We start from the raw sequence: 23,754 nt of genomic DNA, 5'->3' as shown, positions 1-23,754 counted from the left end.
CAATTATTTTCACTTTTCTAAGTATCTTTAGTATTTTAATTTTTTTTTTTAAATTACACTTATCTATTGTTGTCGAAACACACAACATAATACAAATGACACAAAATTTTACATATTAGGACAATTAAAACATGTCACTATATAAAAATAAAATAATAATTTTAAATAAAAATAAGAAATAATTAGAGTAAATACACTACATAGCGACATAATTATATATAATATATAAAGATTTTAACTGCTATTAATAATTGTTCTTAAACATTTTTTCAATCCATTTCTAACAAATTTTATTACAGTAGTATTTCTTTAAATATTTAAATTAATAGAGATTGATTTTATATTAATTCGAATACAATCCAATTTAGTTTTAAATTATGTTATATTAACCCAAATTAAATAGTGTAAAATATTTTTTAAAAAAACTCAATCTTAGCCCAAATTTTTTTTCTTAACTATTGGGTTAACATGTCATATTAAAAATTTTCATTAATAGAATTCATTTTGCCTCTCATTTCCTATTTGAATGATTAAAAAAAATAAATAAATTTTCTTGTTGATTGAGATTGGACAAATATTACATATGAGTAATGCTATGTGTATCTAATTTTGAATACTTAATTGAGTACTTAGATGATATATTATAATTTGATTAAATATTATTTTATCTTTAATTTAATATCATCAATTAAATAATAACATATTATCTGAATACTGAATTAAGTAGTCAAAAGTGTGTGTACTAGTGTTATTATATATATACAATAAAATTATAGATATCCACTTTTGGTACACAAATAATATGTTATCACGTGATTAAATAATATTAAATTAAAGATAAAACAACACTCAATCATATAATAGTACATTATCTGTATACACAAATTATATACCAAAAATAAATATACAAAACATTACTATATAAAGATATTATATTTATTAGAGGGGATATATAATCTTAAAATCATGTGAGTCATTATTTATATTTTTTAAAAGTTATTAAGGATTTATTATGTATCATAAAATATTAAATTATATTAAATAATGTTAGATCTTATGCTCTAATATTTAATAATAAAACTATATACATAATTAATATGTATAAATAATAATATATTATTATATGATTAAATATTATTTTATTTTTAATTTAAAATTATATAATAATATATTATTTTTTATGCATAAAATTGACACCGGGTTGTTAAAAATTTGATTAAAATATGTTATCCTTTTGGAGCTAATGACAGGAAACAAGGCACTTCTGTTTGACAAGACTGAAGGCCAAAAACTATGGTTATGTATTTTCTTACTCCATTGACGGGGTTGCTTATTTGAAATTCTACAGAATCATGTCATGAAGGATGGGAATGAAGAGCAGCTCAATGAAGAGGGCAGAACAACCAAAAAATGCTTAAAATTGAAAGGGGGAGAGAAGCCTACCAATACAACTAAGATGACGATTTATTTTCCACGCTATCAACTCATCCCAGATAACAAGCAACCCGGCATGCAAGCTCAAGAAAAATGAATGGTAATCAGAAGTATTCATTGACCATACAATATTTCATTTGCCCAATTAGACAGGAGAATCCTTAGGAGACGTTTGATTTGGGAAATATATTTATTACCAAAATTAAAAGATTATCTTAAAAATAGATTATTTTAAGGATTATTTATTTTGAGGATTATTAGGTATAAATTATTATTATGTTTGATAAAATTTGATAAAACTGCATAAGTATAAATAATTATTGTGTTTAATTAAGAGTAATAAAAAAAAAAAAATTATTTTATTTAAATACCTTTAAGTATAATTATTCTAAATTTTTTTATATTATTTGTTATATTAATTAAAAATAAGATTATTTTTATCTTAAAAATTTAATAAATAAAAATATAATTATAATAAAATAAAAATTACCTTGATAATTTTTTAATACAATAATCAGATTATGTATTAATCAGATTATTTTTTATATTATCTGTTATATTAACATTGATAATAAAATATTATTAAAATATTTTATTATTTATAAATTAAATAAAATAATATAAAATAAATTACTAAAATAATCTTAATACATTCTAACCAAATGCCCATTATAGTTTTACAATTGACCAATCTTCAGCCTCATTACTACTTGATACTGTTATCAGAAGTAGTACAAAATTTTTCGAATATGTGTTAGTGCGTTACAGATAATGCATTGTTATCCAAATGAGAAGTTGCCTAGCAAATTAAACACTGCCTTGCCGATGGCAAAATAAGAATTGGTCCATCTTTCATTAAATGGAAGGGCCCAGACCAACCCGGTCTCCAAGGAGAGGTCCCGCGACATCTTTCCAACTATTTTCTTCACGCGGAGTGGAAGAAAGGAGTAGACTATCAAGTCTTTGAGCCTTCAAGATTCCCCGTAATTGTTCCATCAATAAATTTATACTCACTCTATGAATGGAATGTCCGTTATCCAAATGAGAAGTTGCCTAGCAAATTAAACACTGCCCTGCCGACGGCAAAATAAGAATTGGTCCATCTTTCATTAAATGGAAGGGCCCAGATCAACCTGGTCTCCAAGGAGAGGTCCCGCGATATCTTTCCAACTATTTACTTCACGCAGAGTGGAAAGAAAGGAGTAGACTATCAAGTCTTTGAGCCTTCAAGATTCTCCGTAATTGTCCCATCAATAAATTTATACTCACTCTATGAATGGAATGTCTGTTTCATATGCCTGTAGAGCCTGTAGGATTCCCGGAATATCATACACCGCATAGTTTATGGAATGCTCATTCTACGAATGAAATGTTTGATGTGTATGTTTGCAGAGTTGATGAAATGCTCGTTTTGAATTTCATTAAGCTTGTTTCTTTAATTTGGAACACCTATTCTTAGTTTAATTATTAACTGTGAAACTTTAAATATTAATTATTTTCGTAGTTCTTTTGTCTTCTATTCCAACTTAAACATAAGATCGGACTAATATTAGGCTTTCAAGCTAATATTAAATTCAACATTTTATATTTGAAATGAAAATATTTGAATTCTTAACTTGGAACCATGAGTACCATTAATAACAATCAGGATTATTTAGTTTTTTTGATACAGCAAACAAAATGGTGTACAGTTTTGGAGTTATCATAGCGTTTGGAGCTAATGACAGGTAACAAGGAACTTTTGTTTGACAAGACATAGGAGCAGAGAAGTTTGGTTATGTATTTTCTTATCCCATTGACAGGTTCTTCATTTGAAATTCTGCAGAATCATGTCGTGAAGGATGGGAATGAAGAGCAGCTCAAGGAAGGGGGCAGAGCTAGCAAAAATATGCTTAAAATTGAAAGGGGGAGAGAGGCCTACCAATACAACTTGCGAATGAGAAGTTGTTTTGCCTGTTAGCAACCCTGCAAGCTCAAGAAAATTGAATTCTAAGCGTAGCCAACCACAAAATCGAAAGTACTTAATGACCATACATTTCAAAAGTAATTTCAAAAGTGGAGGCGGCCTTAATAATTTCAAAAGTACTCCTTGACCATACTTTTCTTTAATTTCATAAGTGAAGATTCTCTTTAGCTTTATTACTTGATAATGCTATAAAAAATTAGTACAAAATTATTTCGAACAAGTGACAAAAGTTACAAATAATGATACGTTTTCTTTATGAGAAGTTGCCTAGAAAATTGAACAATGCTTTGCCAACCACAAAAATATGAATGGTGCATCTTTTGTTGAAAGACACTAACCAACCCGGTCTCCAAGCAAAGGTCCCATGACATCTTTCCCACTCTAAACATTACGCGGAAAGAAACGCAAAGACTACCAAGTCTTTGGGCGTTTACTATTATCAGTATTTGTCCCCTAAATAAATTCATGCTATGTATATCAAAATTATATAAAAAGAAAATTACTCTCCCTTTATATATATAGACGTAGAGAAAGATAGAGTAATTTTGACAAAAGCCCTATTATACTAAACACTGCAAAAAAAAGAAAAAGATTTTAGCGATAGGAAAATTAGTCATTAAAAGTTTATTTCCTATAATTAAAGAATTTTAACAACGAAAAAAAAAACCGTCATTATAATTTTAACCGTTAAAAGTATTAACAACGGAAATAAAAATCTTATCGTTAATATAAATAATGAAAAGTGTAAATCTCATCCTAAAAAATAATAATATCAACGATAAATATTCCAGTTGTTAAACAATATTTACCCATCACTATATATAATATTAATGATGAATATCTTCGTCATTGTAACAATATTATCAATTACTAAACATAATATCAACGATGAATATCCTTCTCGTTATAACAATATTTATCGATCACTAAACATAATATAAACGACGAATATCTTCATTGTTATAACAATATTTATCCATTGCTAAATATAATATCAATGATGAATATCCTTATCGTTATAACAATATTGATAATAGAAGTTGATTCTCAAAAAATAATAATTGACATTAAGTATGTTTTAATCACAATTATCTCAGAGCCGTCATATGATCCGCAATTATAAAAAATAAGAAAAAAAGTTACATTGCTTCAAAATATATATATATATATATATATATATATATTTTAAATCAAAGGCTCATCAATGGAACATGTATACCTCTAACACGCTTCAAACATATATTTTTTTTCACAAACTAATTATTAGACAAAGTAAAGAAAACCAAAATAGATCAAACCAACCATAATGTCAATCCTACCAAGTTAATAATCATGAAAAAAATCCTAACAAACAACCAAATATTTTCGTAAAATGTCACAAGTCCTTAAGCTCAATGGTATTTGACAAAATCCTTCTGAATTCACTAAGTCATAATGTCAATCTATAGACATAACCTACATCAATTTGGGTAGAATCCTTCTGAATTAAAAATAAAGTATTTTTACCTGTCTATAACCTACATCAACTCCATAAACAAACAATGCACCATACCGAAGTAGGCAGTCAGTAAATCCTCCAGTGGGTAGTCTGATGACCGAAAAATTGTTTGTTGTCTCTATCAAAAACATCAGCTTGTTAATGTTACCAGGGTCAGCGCCATAGCAAACCTCATCAGTGATACTTGTTTTAGATTTAAACTATGCCCAAATTATATCCAAGGAAAATAGTTAAGAGCAAAACCAAGTTTTAAATATGCCTTTGTACACTCTGTTCTCATATGATGACATCAACTACCAAGCTAAGTGAAATACTAAATTACATTAGATGCAATTCAAGAATTGAGTTTACCTTGTAAAATCCAAGACTGTGCTCAACAATATTGCTGAAACCTTTCAAGACAAACCTCATCCAGCCTCCTTTTCCTAAAGAGTATCAATAAAACAGTATCGACATAAGCAATTCAACAAAAAATGTCAAAATTGGAAATTATGATAGAAATTCTTCACCTGTTACCTAGAATAACTACTTGAAAGAAATTTTGAGGAACATGGCATTTGAGAAAAACTGACGGAAAAATTCATTCCAGATTTAAGCATGACTTGTAGTGTATCTAAGGTCCTGAACTTCAAACATTTTGTGATATGAAATCCCATTATCCGTGAAAATTTCACTTCTAGGAGATTATAAGATCATATCAGCAAACTTAGACAATTTTCAGCTTCCAGAAAATGTAACTGTAGACAGGAGGATGTGTATTCTTACCTCTGCCAAGCAGTATCATATTCTATCTTGCAAAATGTTTAAAAAAAGTTTAAAATAAGAAGCGCATCAAACGATGAGCCCTCTTTATAAAGTGATGCAACTCATAAGAAGCATGTCAGAGGTATATATGTTCCATTGATGTCAGTAGCAATCAATCTATGAAAGAAATTTTTTCCAGTCTTCTTATATATAACTCTTATACATAAAAAAATCAGTATCATTAATTCTATTCGTGTACAACTACCTGACAGCAAAACTCTAGGATTTCACCACCCAAGCGACCATAACACAGTATGAACAATAATGACAACAAATAATGGAAATATTCTACAAAACTTTATTTCTACAGTGACCATAGATTGAAAGTATATGCTGTATGTAATATATTTTTTGTAGGTGCATCTGATAAACCATACAACACCAAAGTTACTCACACAAGAAATAAAAGAATTTAACAATAGAAATTAAACCACACCTTAGCTGCCAAAAGCCCACTTATATGAGACATACCACAAATAAGAACAGTGTCAGACTTCTGCAATCGGCCTAAACCTCCCATAGTCCCAAGCTCTAGGATATGAACTCCCACCACAAATCAAAATCTTGGGCTCATAACCATGGCCTTCTCCTTCAGTTTATCATGATAAACCAAACAAGTTTGTGGATTCACTTTATATGGAAAACTCCCACAAAATATAGAAGCAGCCGAAACCTTTTTCCCGCCCGGAGCATAAAAACCATGACTAATGGCCTCCCGATCGTGAATCTAGACCCATAATTTTTCTACTGGTAAAAGGAGACCAGCATAATCGGCAAAATTAGCAGCGATACATGAATATGGCTGAACATTGATCCCCATTTTTCACGATAAAGATTAAACGCTTTTAAAGCGTGTTCAATACAAAGACTTTCTATATGTTACATACTCCTGTATTTATCAACAGAAACCCGTCATTTATTAAAAATTCATAAAAAGTTAAATTAAAAGTCTAAAACTCAACAATCGGAGAAATTTGTAGCTAAATAATTGAAATTTATAAAAAAGCCTAAAATCTTAATATTCACAAAACACGTCCGATTCCGCTAATCCGATGCCCTCAAATTCAAATCCATCAAGTTCTAGTTTAGAATATTAATAAACAACAAATCAAACGAAAAAATCAATATTTCAGAAATCAATCGAGATCATAAGAAAAACCTTGAAAGCCAAAAAAATCATTGAAATTTACCTGAATCAAGCGATTCTCAACGAATTTGAAGAGAGAAACGCGGGGCAGATCGAAATTGAGACCTCGATGAAACGAAACATTAACATAGAAGAAGGTGGCTTCAATGGAATTCTTAGCGGTCTGCGAAGGCTTTGCGTTAAAATCACTCCCACCATGAGGCCGTGTTTGCCAAAGTGATTTAGTTTTTAATCCTTTTGCAAACTTTCGATAAATATTTTGTGAACTTTTGAAAGTCTATGAGTAAATTATTTTCTCACCTAAGGTTTGGCTTAAAAAGCTTATCCCCTTATAAATTTGGTTCACTTTTGGAAACCACTTAAATTTTTTTTTTTTTAAATTTTTAACCAAAATCAAATTATTTTATAACTTAAACTAAACGAAGTCATATTTTTTAAATGATTTAGTTTAATTTTATAATCTAAACCAAATTATGCACATGCTTACTTGAAATAATTCAAATAAAATCCATCCTAAATTTGAAAATTTTTTCATAAATTTTTATTAAATAGTTTAATTAATTTTTAAAATAAATCAAGAAATGTTTATATTGGCTGAAAAATATATATAAATGTCTGCAAATAAAGTAAAAGGGTGTTTGGGTGTTCAATTTGTGTTTATCTCTAATTTTTTATATCTCTATAAGACTAATAACGGCGAATTTGTAAGTTTTTTTAATAAAAAAATTAAAAACTGTGGTTACAATTAATAAATTTATTTAATTATAAAAATAATAATTATAATGATTAGACATTAAAAAAAACAAAAAACAATTGCAATAGTTAAAACATGAACATGTAGGTACCTTTACCTTAAACATACACATCACATTTGGCATTTTCCTGTTACAACCCATAACTTTTTTTAAACGGTTTTAAATTCATATGAATTATTAAAGCAAATGATTAGTAATTGAAATATAATTGATTGTGTTATAAAATACTAAATAGGCCAAATGACAATTTTCTACCCAAAGTTTGGTGTAAACCTAATTTTTTACCTATTAACTATTAAAAATCCAAATACATATTTATTTGTTAAATTTCATTATTACTATCAAAGATAAAATAGTCATTTAAAAATTTTATTTAAAAAAAAATCTTTTTCTCACTTTAGTTTTAAAAACTAATAATTTTCCCTTTAATCTCAAATTTTCTAGGTTTGAAAACTAACTCCCCCCCACCAAATCAAGTCTAAGATTTGCACAATCTCTATATTTTTTTTAATGACAACCACTCCCTAGCCTTCTAAAAAATTTGAGTTTCACCTCTACTTCACCTTCAGTTTTCAGATCATCATCAACGACCTTCTCCCTTTGTCTCATACATGTCTATTACCTAGCACGAACTGTTGATGTCCATCTCTCTATAATATCTTTGTCATCCGATGCAAAAGTTAATCGCAATTGAGTGGAGATCTCACTTGATTTCGACCTCCTTGGTGCCTTGCACCGATGAGAGGCACCAAGGAGGTTGACAACGAGAACAAAATAGACTGATTTGTTCTATTCTTGTCGTTGGTAGGAGGCACCAAAGAGGCCAAAATTGAACGAGATCTCTCACTCGATTTTAGTTGACTTTTGCATCGGATTGCAGAGATATGGTAGGGAGATGAATGTAGGTAGCTCATGCTTGGTAGCAGTGATGTCGGAGATAGAGGGAGAAGGTCACTGAAGATAATCTGAAAACTGAATGTAAAGTGAGGGTGAAATAAATTCTTTAGAAGATTGGGGGTTAATAAATAAAAAATATAAAAGTTGTACGAACTTTAGACTTGGGGAAAAAAATCAGCTTTTAACTTCAAAAAATCGTTAATTTTTAAAATTGGGGTAGAAAAATAATTATCACTATGAGAAATCATCACTTTTGTCAGAGATATCTATCTCAGTCTAATTCAACAGTATTTTGCCAGCTCCGCCTTTGTACCAGAGTCAGCTTTAATTTGTATGATTAGTTTGCACATGCAATCCTTAATTTTGGGTGTCTTTTCTGTGTCCTTTGTTTTTCTTCACCCACGTGAAGATGTTTTTATAAAAAATGTAATGACGTCCTAAACTTGTAATATATGATAAGGCCATCGAGGGGGTGTGTAGTTTGAGTAATATTTTATTATCAAAATAATTTTTTTTTTAAAAATAAATTATTTAAAAGATTATTAGGTATAAATGATTACTATATTTGATAAAATTTGATAGGTATAAATAATTATTGTGTTTGATTAAAGGTAATAAAAAATTACTAATAAATTATTTTACTTAAATGCTCTTGAATATAATTATTTTTAAATATTTTTTATATTATTTATCATATTAATTAAAAATAAATTTATTTTTGTATAAAAAAAATAAATACTAATATAATTATAATAAAATCAAGATTATCTTGATAATCTTTAAATACCTAAAGTAAAAGTGTTAATCAGATTATCACCTATATTATTTGTTATATCAACATAAATAATAAAAGATCATTATAATATATTATTATTGATAAATTAAATAAAATAATAAAAAATAAAATATCAAGTGATATTTAAAAAACATAACCAATCGGTTTATAAGCATTGGAATTATTTAGTTTTTATTGATACAGCAAACAAATTGACTGACCGAAAACAAAATGATTGAGAAACGTGATATGGACAGTTTTGGAGTTATTATTTTGAAGCTAATGATAGAAAACAAAGACACTTTTTGTTTTTGACAAGACAAAGGAGCAGAGAAGTTGACAGGTTCCTTTCAATTCTGCAGAATCATGTCTTGAAGGAAGGGATTGAAGCGCAACTTAAGGAGGAGGGCAGAGGTGGCCAACAGTTTTTGAGTTATTATTTTGAAGCTAATGATAGAAAACAAAGGCACTTTTTTTTTTTTACAAGACAGAGGAGCAGAGAAGTTGACAGGTTCCTTTCAATTCTGCAGAATCATGTCTTCAAGGATGGGAATGAAGAGCAACTTAAGGAGGAGGGCAGAGGTAGCAAAAAAAAAAAAAAACGCTTAAAATTGGAAGGGAAACAGAAACCTACCAATACAACTTAGATACTTTCTAAAACTAATTAACTAGAACAAAATTGATGACCTCTTTTCTCTTTCTGATAAAGTGAGGGACTTTGTAAAAATAATGAGTTAAATGCATTGACAGTACAAAATTTCATTTTCCCAATTAGGCAAAAGAATCCTTATAGTGTTACAATTTAGCAATCTTTAATCTCATTACTTGATGCTTTTATTAGAAATTAGAACAAAATTATTTCCAAAGAGAAGTGTTACATGTTAAATAAAATATATTTTTTCATTTGATTTGATTATGATTTGATATATATTATTTTTCATATTTCATAGGATTATGATTTTTTTTAAGATTGTATTATAATATTATAAATTGTATAATATTTAGTTAATAACATTAATTCAATTGATAATCTAATTCATATTTCTTCATGGTATCAGAGCGGTTAATATCCATAGATACCTTTTAGTTTTGAAAACTGATATTTTTTCCTTTTTACCTCATATTTTTCAAAGTTTTGAAAAGTGACTTCACCCCCTTGCTCTAGGGTTTCAAACTTTTCATATTGGTTTTTTGCAATTGCTCCCCCAAACTTTTGCAACTTTTCCTTTCACCCCTATGTTTGCATCTCTTACCAACGTCTTTCCGATGAGCCTATTCCTCTTTCTTTGACAAATATTCCAGCTTGAGACCGAGTCAACGCTCATTCCTCCTTGTTTTTCCAATGACTCCTCTTCCTTAGTCTCCGACAAGTATCCATTTGAGATTGAGTTGCTCTTTTTCTCCTTTTTTCCTCCATGTTAAACTCTCCCTCTGTCGTATCTTGTTGTGTCTATTCTTTGCCCAAATTGCGACATTGCATGATTACTAAATCTCAAGCTTCCTTTGTTGCGTTCTCTTTGACGTTCACCATATTGACTCCAAACGTTTGATCGTTGATCTTTGTGGTTGAGTTGAAGCTGATCGCCATTCCAATGACTCTCAACAGTCCACCTACTGGTTATCCATCATCAGTAGTCTCTGTTCGTCCCCCTAATTTTGGTTTTCCAAGGACAATAGGCACTTCTTTGCTGTTGCCATATTTTCTACTAGGGTTGGATTCGAAGTGAGCTTGTTCGGGCTTGAAACGAGCTTTGCTTGAACGAGCCCAAGTCAAGCTTGCCTTGAACGAGCTCGAGTACGAATGCGAGTTTGAATTTTAAGTAAAAAATGAACACGAGCTTGAATCCGAACACCGATTAAGCGAGTCGAGCTTGGCTCGTGAGCCGCTTACTCAAAGAAAAAAAAATTAACTTGGAACAAACAATACCGTTTGTTCCTTGAAATAAAAGCCTACAACTGAGCTACCGAGCCTAAAATGCGAGCCCAAAGTGAACCCAACCTAAACACACGAACCTGAGCTAAGTGCGAGCTGAGCCTAAACATTAAAATTATGAAACGAGCTGAATAAGAACATTTGTTTAGCGAGCTTGGCAAGCTTGAGCTCGAGCTTGGGCTCACTGAAAACGAGTCGAAAATGAGCCAGACCCTATTCAGGCTTGGCTTGGATCCGACCCTATTTTTCACTTATCATTGCTTGTTTAGGTGTTATAAGTTGTCTTTCTCTGCTACCCCCATTCCCTACAACTGTGAACATTGGCAATTTTTTTCTTTACTCATGGTCTGTGATACGTATCACCCATGAAAATCTCAATTTCTTGATAATCTTGTCATTCACATTCTACAAAATTTAATTAACGATGATGTGCAACCTCCACTATCTTTTCTTCAAGATAGGATACCTAATCTTGCTCATTCTCGTTGGTTGTGAGTGATAGAGTAGTTTTGACTTGGATTAAGTTTATAGTACCACCTATAATTGTTTAGTCTATGTTGTTGTCTCGTGTTACTACTATTAAAGCATGGTCTTTGTAAAAATAATGAGTTAAATGCATTGACAGTACAAAATTTCATTTTCCCAATTAGGCAAAAGGATCCTTATAGTGTTACAATTTAGCAATCTTTAGTCTCATTACTTGATGCTGTTATTAGAAATTAGAACAAAATTATTTCCAAAGAGAAGTGTTACATGTTAAATAAAATATATTTTTTCATTTGATTTGATTATGATTTGGTATATATTATTTTTCATATTTCATAGGATTATGATTTTTTTTAAGATTGTATTATAATATTATAAATTGTATAATATTTAGTTAATAACATTAATTCAATTGATAATCTAATTCATATTTCTTCATGGTATCAGAGCGGTTAATATCCATAGATACCTTTTAGTTTTGAAAACTGATATTTTTTCCTTTTTACCTCATATTTTTCAAAGTTTTGAAAAGTGACTTCACCCCCTTGCTCTAGGGTTTCAAACTTTTCAGATTGGTTTTTTGCAATTGCTCCCCCAAACTTTTGTAACTTTTCCTTTCACCCCTATGTTTGCAACTCTCTTACCAACGTCTTTCCGATGAGCCTATTCCTCTATCTTTGACAGATATTCCAGCTTGAGACCGAGTCAACGCTCATTCCTCCTTGTTTTTCCAATGACTCCTCTTCCTTAGTCTCCGACAAGTATCCATTTGAGATTGAGTTGCTCTTTTTCTCCTTTTTTCCTCCATGTTAAACTCTCCCTCTGTCGTATCTTGTTGTGTCTATTCTTTGCCCAAATTGCGACATTGCATGATTACTAAATCTCAAGCTTCCTTTGTTGCGTTCTCTTTGACGTTCACCATATTGACTCCAAACGTTTGATCGTTGATCTTTGTGGTTGAGTTGAAGCTGATCGCCATTCCAATGACTCTCAACAGTCCACCTACTGGTTATCCATCATCAGTAGTCTCTGTTCGTCCCCCTAATTTTGGTTTTCCAAGGACAATAGGCACTTCTTTGCTGTTGCCATATTTTCTACTAGGGTTGGATTCGAAGTGAGCTTGTTCGGGCTCGAAACGAGCTTTGCTTGAACGAGCCCAAGTCAAGCTTGCCTTGAACGAGCTCGAGTACGAATGCGAGTTTGAATTTTAAGTAAAAAATGAACACGAGCTTGAATCCGAACACCGATTAAGCGAGTCGAGCTTGGCTCGTGAGCCGCTTACTCAAAGAAAAAAAAATTAACTTGGAACAAACAATACCGTTTGTTCCTTGAAATAAAAGCCTACAACTGAGCTACCGAGCCTAAAATGCGAGCCCAAAGTGAACCCAACCTAAACACACGAACCTGAGCTAAGTGCGAGCTGAGCCTAAACATTAAAATTATGAAACGAGCTGAATAAGAACATTTGTTTAGCGAGCTTGGCAAGCTTGAGCTCGAGCTTGGGCTCACTGAAAATGAGTCGAAAATGAGCCAGACCCTATTCAGGCTTGGCTTGGATCCGACCCTATTTTTCACTTATCACTGCTTGTTTAGGTGTTATAAGTTGTCTTTCTCTGCTACCCCCATTCCCTACAACTGTGAACATTGGCAATTTTTTTCTTTACTCATGGTCTGTGATACGTATCACCCATGAAAATCTCAATTTCTTGATAATCTTGTCATTCACATTCTACAAAATTTAATTAACGATGATGTGCAACCTCCACTATCTTTTCTTCAAGATAGGATACCTAATCTTGCTCATTCTCGTTGGTTGTGAGTGATAGAGTAGTTTTGACTTGGATTAAGTTTATAGTACCACCTATAATTGTTTAGTCTATGTTGTTGTCTCGTGTTACTACTATTAAAGCATGGTCTTTGTAAAAATAATGAGTTAAATGCATTGACAGTACAAAATTTCATTTTCCCAATTAGGCAAAAGGATCCTTATAGTGTTACAATTTAGCAATCTTTAGTCTCATTACTTGATGCTGTTATTAGAAATTAGAACAAAATTATTTCCAAAGAGAAGTGTTACATGTTAAATAAAATATATTTTTTCATTTGATTTGATTATGATTTGGTATATATTATTTTTCATATTTCATAGGATTATGATTTTTTTTAAGATTGTATTATAATATTATAAATTGTATAATATTTAGTTAATAACATTAATTCAATTGATAATCTAATTCATATTTCTTCATGGTATCAGAGCGGTTAATATCCATAGATACCTTTTAGTTTTGAAAACTGATATTTTTTCCTTTTTACCTCATATTTTTCAAAGTTTTGAAAAGTGACTTCACCCCCTTGCTCTAGGGTTTCAAACTTTTCAGATTGGTTTTTTGCAATTGCTCCCCCAAACTTTTGTAACTTTTCCTTTCACCCCTATGTTTGCAACTCTCTTACCAACGTCTTTCCGATGAGCCTATTCCTCTATCTTTGACAGATATTCCAGCTTGAGACCGAGTCAACGCTCATTCCTCCTTGTTTTTCCAATGACTCCTCTTCCTTAGTCTCCGACAAGTATCCATTTGAGATTGAGTTGCTCTTTTTCTCCTTTTTTCCTCCATGTTAAACTCTCCCTCTGTCGTATCTTGTTGTGTCTATTCTTTGCCCAAATTGCGACATTGCATGATTACTAAATCTCAAGCTTCCTTTGTTGCGTTCTCTTTGACGTTCACCATATTGACTCCAAACGTTTGATCGTTGATCTTTGTGGTTGAGTTGAAGCTGATCGCCATTCCAATGACTCTCAACAGTCCACCTACTGGTTATCCATCATCAGTAGTCTCTGTTCGTCCCCCTAATTTTGGTTTTCCAAGGACAATAGGCACTTCTTTGCTGTTGCCATATTTTCTACTAGGGTTGGATTCGAAGTGAGCTTGTTCGGGCTCGAAACGAGCTTTGCTTGAACGAGCCCAAGTCAAGCTTGCCTTGAACGAGCTCGAGTACGAATGCGAGTTTGAATTTTAAGTAAAAAATGAACACGAGCTTGAATCCGAACACCGATTAAGCGAGTCGAGCTTGGCTCGTGAGCCGCTTACTCAAAGAAAAAAAAATTAACTTGGAACAAACAATACCGTTTGTTCCTTGAAATAAAAGCCTACAACTGAGCTACCGAGCCTAAAATGCGAGCCCAAAGTGAACCCAACCTAAACACACGAACCTGAGCTAAGTGCGAGCTGAGCCTAAACATTAAAATTATGAAACGAGCTGAATAAGAACATTTGTTTAGCGAGCTTGGCAAGCTTGAGCTCGAGCTTGGGCTCACTGAAAATGAGTCGAAAATGAGCCAGACCCTATTCAGGCTTGGCTTGGATCCGACCCTATTTTTCACTTATCACTGCTTGTTTAGGTGTTATAAGTTGTCTTTCTCTGCTACCCCCATTCCCTACAACTGTGAACATTGGCAATTTTTTTCTTTACTCATGGTCTGTGATACGTATCACCCATGAAAATCTCAATTTCTTGATAATCTTGTCATTCACATTCTACAAAATTTAATTAACGATGATGTGCAACCTCCACTATCTTTTCTTCAAGATAGGATACCTAATCTTGCTCATTCTCGTTGGTTGTGAGTGATAGAGTAGTTTTGACTTGGATTAAGTTTATAGTACCACCTATAATTGTTTAGTCTATGTTGTTGTCTCGTGTTACTACTATTAAAGCATGGTCTTTGTAAAAATAATGAGTTAAATGCATTGACAGTACAAAATTTCATTTTCCCAATTAGGCAAAAGGATCCTTATAGTGTTACAATTTAGCAATCTTTAGTCTCATTACTTGATGCTGTTATTAGAAATTAGAACAAAATTATTTCCAAAGAGAAGTGTTACATGTTAAATAAAATATATTTTTTCATTTGATTTGATTATGATTTGGTATATATTATTTTTCATATTTCATAGGATTATGATTTTTTTTAAGATTGTATTATAATATTATAAATTGTATAATATTTAGTTAATAACATTAATTCAATTGATAATCTAATTCATATTTCTTCATGGTATCAGAGCGGTTAATATCCATAGATACCTTTTAGTTTTGAAAACTGATATTTTTTCCTTTTTACCTCATATTTTTCAAAGTTTTGAAAAGTGACTTCACCCCCTTGCTCTAGGGTTTCAAACTTTTCAGATTGGTTTTTTGCAATTGCTCCCCCAAACTTTTGTAACTTTTCCTTTCACCCCTATGTTTGCAACTCTCTTACCAACGTCTTTCCGATGAGCCTATTCCTCTATCTTTGACAGATATTCCAGCTTGAGACCGAGTCAACGCTCATTCCTCCTTGTTTTTCCAATGACTCCTCTTCCTTAGTCTCCGACAAGTATCCATTTGAGATTGAGTTGCTCTTTTTCTCCTTTTTTCCTCCATGTTAAACTCTCCCTCTGTCGTATCTTGTTGTGTCTATTCTTTGCCCAAATTGCGACATTGCATGATTACTAAATCTCAAGCTTCCTTTGTTGCGTTCTCTTTGACGTTCACCATATTGACTCCAAACGTTTGATCGTTGATCTTTATGGTTGAGTTGAAGCTGATCGCCATTCCAATGACTCTCAACAGTCCACCTACTGGTTATCCATCATCAGTAGTCTCTGTTCGTCCCCCTAATTTTGGTTTTCCAAGGACAATAGGCACTTCTTTGTTGTTGCCATATTTTCTACTAGGGTTGGATTCGAAGTGAGCTTGTTCGGGCTCGAAACGAGCTTTGCTTGAATGAGCCCAAGTCAAGCTTGCCTTGAACGAGCTCGAGTACGAATGAGAGTCTGAATTTTAAGTAAAAAATGAACATGAGCTTGAATCCGAACACCGATTAAGCGAGTCGAGCTTGGCTCGTGAGCCGCTTACTCAAAGGAAAAAAAATTAACTTGGAACAAACAATACCGTTTGTTCCTTGAAATAAGAGCCTACAACTGAGCTACTGAGCCTAAAATGCGAGCCCAAAGTGAACCCAACCTAAACACACGAACCTGAGCTAAGTGCGAGCTGAGCCTAAACATTAAAATTATGAAACGAGCTGAATAAGAACATTTGTTTAGCGAGCTTGGCAAGCTTAGGCCCGAGCTTGGGCTCACTGAAAACGAGTCAAAAATTCGCCAGACCCTATTCAGGCTTGGCTCGGATCCGACCCTATTTTCCACTTATCACTGCTTGTTTAGGTGTTATAAGCTATCTTTCTCTGCTACCCCCACTCCCTACAACTGTGAACATTGGCAATTTCTTTCTTTACTCATGGTCTGTAATACGTATCACACATGAAAATCTCAATTTCTTGATAATCTTGTCATTCACATTCTACAAAATTTAATTAACGATGATGTGCAACCTCCACTGCCTTTTCTTCAAGATAGGATACCTAATCTTGCTCATTCTCGTTGGTTGTGAGTGATAGAGTAGTTTTGACTTGGATTAAGTTTATAGTACCACCTATAATTGTTTAGTCTATGTTGTTGTCTCGTGTTACTACTATTAAAGCATGGTCTTTGTTGGATCGACAATTAAATCCAATTTCTGGGATTCATCTTCAATTTATCCATGACAAGATGTGCATTCTCTGTAAAGCTTCTGATAAGAGAATGACTAATTATCTTATTAATGCCAAGTCTATCTTTGACTCACTTGTTTCAATCAAGTTTCCTATTCCATATATCATTTTCATGGAGTATGTTGTTGATGAATTTACTTAGTATAGATGGTTATATCTTGTGTTTAGGAAATCAAACACTATTGTTGACTTTACTAAATTTAAGTTAATGATAGAAAATCTTCTTTCATGTTCTAATTAGATTATCCTATCTATGGTGGTGGTAAATTTGATAATAAATTATCCTTCTTGCTTTGTACTGATATACTCCTGCCTAAAACGTTGTTGTTGAGAGAAAAACCATGACGTAGTGGAGTAAGAACATTGTCATTTATTGCAGGCTAAACTACCTCCTCCTTTTTGGGTGGAGACATTTTCTAGTGTTATATTTTTATTAACAGGTTGCCTACATCATTGTTCAATATTAGGACTCCCTCTAAAATTCTACTTCAATGTCCCCAAATTATGGATTTTTGCAAACTTTTGGTTATACTTGCTATCTACTGCTTACCTTGACTGCTCCACATAAACTGATGCCTCGGTCTATTCTCTGTTTATTCTTGGGATATGATGCTTCACATTGTGAGTATTGTTGTCTTCATGTGCCCACTAGTCGTGTTTACATTTCTTACTATGTGTTGTTTCATGAAACTATCTTTTTTGGATATATTGTTGCTCCTCCCTCCTCGGAGCCTTCTTTAAAGTTTCGTTTGTTGTCAGTTTCTTCTATGACTGTATAGATCTCCAATATGATTATAATTTGGTGTATATTATTTTTCCTAACTCGTGAGTGCTCTCTCTCTTTGCACCTTCAATTATACTATAAATTGTATAATATTTAGTCAATAATATTATTTTTCTTATTTCATGGAATTATGATATCTAATGTTTATTCATTTGACCATAGCTTGTATAGAAAATAAAAATGCACCCTTTGATTTTGGTTTGTCATTAGGCATCGAGAACAATTGCAATGGTTAAGAAAGATACATGTAAGAAGGTAATCACAACCATATACTTATGAATTATCACAATCTTTAGCTTAAACATGTACATAACATTTGGTTTATAATTGTTACAACCTTTAACTTTGTAAAATGGTTTTAAATTCAAATGAATTACTAAAACAAATGTTTAGTAATTGAAATATATATAATTAATTGTATCACAAAATACGCCAAAATGTTAAAGGCATGATATGTTTTCTTAAACATTGAAAAAATTCTATATAATTCATTGAACGCCCCTTCTATAAATATTATACCCATTTCATATGCTAGTAGGATTCATAAAATGCCCATTTTATATGCCTGTCTAGTTTATGGAATACTCATTCTAAATTTTATTTTGCTCGTTTCTTTAGTTCTTGAACGTCCATTCCTGGTTTAATAATAAGTATTACACTGAATATATTATTTTTGTAGCTCTTATACCTTTTATTCCACCTCAATATAAGATTTGACTTGTAGTAAGATTTTTTTTAAAGTAAATATTTACATTGCACACAAAAAACAAGCCCAAAAGCAAACAACATAAGCTCATATTCAGAAAGGAGGACAGCAAAACACCAAGTATTAGCGATACAAGTCTAAATAAATGTCGAACTAGTTAACAATCCAAGATTAGCCAACAAATCATAGCCTATAGTCCCTACTGCACGTGTAACGACAAGTAGTAAACATCTAAATTATGAAGCACAAAGGCCCCAAGAGCGACCAACAGCCAAACTGTAACACAGAAGAGGAAAAAAGCCATTCCAATTATTGGAGCACCAAGCAGCACGCTAGAGACCCAGAAGCAGAGAACCATGCCAAAGCCAGAGAGCAAACCATTCGGACCAGGGAGGAACAAGTTGACAGAAGAATGAAAGAAGTTAACACAAAACCACGCAGAGAACAGCAGATCACATTTGACATCCTCAGCAGCCCCCAGGAGAACAACATCCACTTAAGATCCACTCCACCAACAAGCTGCTGAAGAAGCCAGGGATGAGCCAGCTATAATCTGCAAACCCAGAAACCAGGAAGGAGAATCGGACTTGCAGAAGCCAGCATGAGGCAGACGGCAACCCAGCGCCAGGGCATTTGTCACACCCTGGTAGCTAGCTACATAGTGATATGCACAAGAGAAATATAATTCAGTACAGGAGCAGCTATGGCTTTGCACACAGCTCTTTCCCAACTCATGTCGCTGGTGGAGATACTACTAATAGTTGCTATTGCAGCAACAGCAGTATCGCCTAGAGCCAAACCTGGCTGTAACGATACCTGTGGAGACCTCAAAATTCCATATCCATTTGGTACAACATCTGATTGTTACTTCAATAAAGATTTCTTCATCAACTGCAGCTATCTTTACAATCCTCCCAAACCATTCTTGCGGAGATCAGATGTCCAAGTTACAAGAATAGGCTTTAATGGTAGTTTGGTGGTTCTGTTGCAAGTAACAAGAGACTGCTACGATGTCAATGGCTATACCGACAATGTCGATAGCTGTTCCAGCTGGTCCAGATCTTTATCCAGATTCAGTGTCTCCAACACTGAAAACAAGTTTACAGTCATTGGCTGTGACAGTTATGGTTACGTTGAAGGTTCTATAGGTGAAAAAATTTACAGAACAGGGTGCTTAACCATTTGTGAGAACAAAAACTCTGTGTACAACGGATCCTGCACTGGAAATGGATGTTGCCAGATAGATATTCCTAAAGGCCTAACACAAATCAATGTGTCAGCATATAGCTTTAAGAATCACAGTTTAGTATCGGGGTTCAATCCATGCACCTATGCCTTTGTTGCTGAGAAAAGCCGTTTCAATTTCTCCACAGATTACCTTTCCAAATTAACACAAGATCAGTTTCCTCTGGTGCTAGATTGGACAATACCTGTCAATGAAACCTGTGAAGAAGCGAACAGCACATCATGTTACGCTTGTAAGGAAAACTCAGAGCGTTATGTACGTGAGGATTACGGAGGGTATCTTTGCAGATGCAAGAACGGTTACGAAGGGAACCCGTACCTCTCCAATGGTTGCCAAGGTATTTTTTTGTTATCTCAATTGTATTCCTGTGTAATTATATTATAATAAAAACGCGATTTATTTTCTTTTAATTGATTCAAAGATGTCGATGAATGCTCGGGCCCACACAACTGTACGCATATATGCAACAATGAAGAAGGGAGTTATTCATGCAAGTGCCGCGAGGGCTTCCACGGTGATGGCCGAAAAGACGGAGAAGGTTGCATCCCTGATGTTCATTTACTCGTCAAAGTCGCTTTGGGTAAGTTTGTTTATCGTGCTCAATGAACTAGTGTAGTCCGTTAGTACTAGAACTGTAAAACTCATTTGGTAAAATTCCCAAATGAAATGACCGTTTTGTTATGTTCTCAAAAGGTACTAATTCCTTCCAATATTTGGAGCAAATAAGAAGAAAACGAAACCATTATTAAGTCAAGTACAGATTGAAGAAATTATAGCGACTTCAATCCTAGCCATTTCTCGTTTATCATCTCAACTATATGTTAATAGTTTCAAGTTCTTTGAATGTAGGTGTTGGCATATCCCTTGCGGTTCTGCTTGTGAGTAGCACCTGGCTCTACTTGGTTTTGAAGAAGAGAAAGCTCATGAAACTTAAAGAGAAGTTCTTTAAGCAAAACGGTGGTCTCCTTTTACAACAGGAACTCTCAAAACGAAGTAGATCTTCTGAAAAAGCAAAAATTTTTACAGCAGAGGAACTCCAAAAGGCTACTGATAACTATGATGATAGTAGAATCATTGGCCAGGGAGGTTTTGGCACAGTATATAAAGGATTTCTAACTGACAGTAGCTCAGTTGCCATAAAGAAGTCCAAAATAATAGATAAAAACCAAACTGAGCAATTCGTTAATGAAGTAGTTGTGCTCTCACAAATTAACCATAGAAATGTGGTCAGGCTCTTGGGTTGTTGTTTAGAGACTGAAGTTCCTCTACTAGTTTACGAATTTGTCAACAATGGTACACTCTTTGAGCACATCCACAATAAAGACAAAGCACCCAACATTTCTTGGGAAACTCGTCTAAGAATAGCTGCCGAAACTGCGGGAGTCCTATTCTATTTGCACTCCGCTGCCGCTACTCCGATAATACATAGAGATGTCAAGTCCGCCAATATACTCTTAGACCACAACTTCACAGCCAAAGTGTCCGATTTTGGAACTTCAAAGTTGGTTGCAATTGACGAAACACAATTGTCCACAGTGGTTCAGGGCACACTCGGGTATTTAGACCCTGAATATTTGCATACTAGCCAATTGACTGAGAAAAGTGATGTGTACAGCTTTGGAGTTGTCCTTGTGGAATTATTGACGGGAAAGAAGGCACTTTGGTTTGAAAAGCCTGAGGGGCAAAGAAGCCTTGTTATGTATTTTCTTACTTCTTTGAAACAAGGTTGTTTGTTTGAAATTCTTGAGAATCATATCTTAAAGGATGGGAATGAAGGGCAGCTCAAGGAAGTGGCTCAGTTAGCAAAAATATGCTTAAATGTGAAAGGAGAAGAGAGGCCTACAATGAGGGAAGTAGCAATGGAATTAGACAGATTAAGAATGATGGACAAACTTTCATGGGTTAATGTCGAACTGAATCCAGAAGAGATGGAGTGCTCAGCACAAGAAGGTACGACAACTTCAAAGACCATGTATTAGTGGTGCTCGATGACGGGTGATGATTATTGCTGCATGATCTTACCATTATATTTTTTCCTATGGACATTGTTATGCAATAAGGCATTGTCATTGTTAGAGCTTGAGCATTTTAAAAAATGATTTAGTTGTTGCTTCATGTATAAGTAATTTTAATTTTGTTATTGATTTTTGTCTAAACTTTTCATTTCCAGTTTGCAGTATTACAAATGAACTTGTTCTTGTGAAAGTTATTTACTTTTCCTATCTACAAGTTATGTTTTTCTCGAAAAGCAAGAATTCGTTAGTGTGGAAGTATGCACCAATGAGAATGCATTGAATACAAACTTACTACGTGCAAGAATATGAACACGCACACTAACATAGATGGAAGACAAACATTATCTTACATGGTTTGTCCAGAATGATTAATAGCCTACGTATACAACTTTGTAAAATCTTGATGATAATGCATTATAAGATAAGAAGAAAAGAATACGAGAATTCTATATTGAGTTGTGATTGTATAGTGTACTGCTAAGTGTGTTGGTGTGTCTCACTCCTCTCCCTTTTCATTGTTTCATATTTGTAGTAGTGAGAGTTAGGATTACACAATTTTAGGATAATATAGTAGTTAATAACATGTGTGGATGTTGTAATGGTTTTGATATGGTAAAAGAGTAACTGCATCTCAATTGTGATTGCTGAATTTGAGGAGGATGATTCATTGCAATAGAAATGCTTATTTAGTGCCAAACGGTTGGCTTGATTATGTAGAAATTGGTATTGTCTCTAGTTTCGAAGCTTTAAAAAAAAAAAAAAAACAGACATCGTGCCCAAGGCTTTGCTTTACAAATTGTAAGTTTGGTGTGTTGTCGTAGACAACCAAAATTAAAACCTATACTTTTAAAAATATATAATGTGATAGTGTAAGTAAAGGATCGTCTCACGAAGAGTGTTTAATCTAATTAATATGCTAATGTGAATAAGATTAAGGAGAGGAGGTTTGTTTATAACGAAATAAAAGTAAAGAAACAACTAAGAAAAAAATTAAATTAATTATAAAAATTAATGAAAAAACACGCCTTGGTCTAAGTCAACATCCGCCATCAAAACCTCAACAACTGATCATTGATACACAAATAAATTTATTCATACTTTAAATATTTACTGTTAGAATTACTTTCATATCTCTCTTTAGTCATAATTAATTAGAAACAAGCGATCTAATTAACCCTAACTATCAAACAACCTAAGTCAAACACTTTAGATTTAATTTGAGAGCAACATTAAAAATTAGAGAGATCAATGAAGCTAAACAACACAAGCACAAACGATTGTATTTAATTTAGTTGAACGTTCTTCTTAAGATTTAATAATCGCTAACGCAGTAAATCATTAACCCTTAGTTGCTTTATAGATTATAAAGATCAAACAATTACGGATTTGATATCTAGTCTAACAGTAGGTTATAATGAATAATTAACTAGTAGGCCTCCCAACAATCAAACAAAATAACCATTAAAATAAATCAAACACAGAAGAACAATCGATACTCAAAGTATAAATTAAACAATAAAACTAATTGGATCTCACAGTTTATGAATTCTAAGGTTTCAGTTTCCTTTGACCAAACCAAATAAACAGCCACGCAGGGCCATGGAAGAGCACGCAGAGAAGAGAAGAGAAAAAGGAAAAAAATATAGCTACTGTTCTGTTCTCCCCTGTCTCTTCACGTTTTTCTTTTTAATATGCAGATTTTCAGAGCT

At 32.9% G+C, this 23,754-nt stretch overlaps 2 protein-coding genes across 15 annotated transcripts; one reads left to right on the top strand and one right to left on the bottom strand.

Annotated features, from left to right (window-relative positions):
* Positions 1-3,036: 3,036 nt before the first annotated feature.
* Positions 3,037-7,175, bottom strand: LOC123203747. Of its 14 annotated transcripts, none has more exons than XM_044620218.1 (6): positions 6,893-7,161; positions 6,139-6,591; positions 5,664-5,685; positions 5,494-5,574; positions 5,415-5,463; positions 4,763-5,323 (listed from the first exon to the last, which is right to left on the bottom strand). In XM_044620218.1, the coding sequence occupies exons 2-6, from the start codon at positions 6,220-6,222 to the stop codon at positions 5,272-5,274; spliced, it is 288 nt and encodes a 95-aa protein (XP_044476153.1). In that variant the 5' UTR covers positions 6,223-6,591; positions 6,893-7,161; the 3' UTR covers positions 4,763-5,271. The 14 variants fall into 14 exon arrangements, 4 of the variants coding, with proteins under 4 accessions (XP_044476153.1, XP_044476154.1, XP_044476151.1 ...); XM_044620219.1 differs by having other exon boundaries at positions 5,494-5,571; XR_006499352.1 differs by adding exons at positions 3,037-3,253; positions 3,356-3,399 and having other exon boundaries at positions 5,250-5,685; positions 6,893-7,162.
* Positions 7,176-19,055: 11,880 nt separating this feature from the next.
* On the top strand, positions 19,056-22,252 carry LOC123203744 (putative wall-associated receptor kinase-like 16). Its single transcript, XM_044620204.1, has 3 exons — positions 19,056-20,367; positions 20,452-20,610; positions 20,880-22,252. The coding sequence occupies exons 1-3, from the start codon at positions 19,488-19,490 to the stop codon at positions 22,007-22,009; spliced, it is 2,169 nt and encodes a 722-aa protein (XP_044476139.1). The 5' UTR covers positions 19,056-19,487; the 3' UTR covers positions 22,010-22,252.
* Positions 22,253-23,754: the final 1,502 nt, after the last annotated feature.

Source organism: Mangifera indica, chromosome 19 (genome assembly GCF_011075055.1).
Source record: "Mangifera indica cultivar Alphonso chromosome 19, CATAS_Mindica_2.1, whole genome shotgun sequence".
Taxonomy (NCBI): domain Eukaryota; kingdom Viridiplantae; phylum Streptophyta; class Magnoliopsida; order Sapindales; family Anacardiaceae; genus Mangifera; species Mangifera indica.
This window is presented reverse-complemented; position numbering and strand designations above follow the sequence as displayed.

Excerpts from the sequence above, each read along its gene's own strand:
- LOC123203747 (XM_044620216.1), bottom strand. The coding sequence starts at position 6,222 with ATGGGAGGTTTAGGCCGATTGCAGAAGTCTGACACTGTTCTTATTTGT. Across the intron at positions 5,686-6,138 it reads GTGGGCTTTTGGCAGCTAAG|AATATGATACTGCTTGGCAG; the intron begins GTGTGGTTTAAT and ends TTTGCAAGATAG. Across the intron at positions 5,575-5,663 it reads TATGATACTGCTTGGCAGAG|AAGTGAAATTTTCACGGATA; the intron begins GTAAGAATACAC and ends ATAATCTCCTAG.
- LOC123203744 (XM_044620204.1), top strand. The coding sequence starts at position 19,488 with ATGGCTTTGCACACAGCTCTTTCCCAACTCATGTCGCTGGTGGAGATA. Across the intron at positions 20,368-20,451 it reads CCTCTCCAATGGTTGCCAAG|ATGTCGATGAATGCTCGGGC; the intron begins GTATTTTTTTGT and ends ATTGATTCAAAG. Across the intron at positions 20,611-20,879 it reads ACTCGTCAAAGTCGCTTTGG|GTGTTGGCATATCCCTTGCG; the intron begins GTAAGTTTGTTT and ends CTTTGAATGTAG.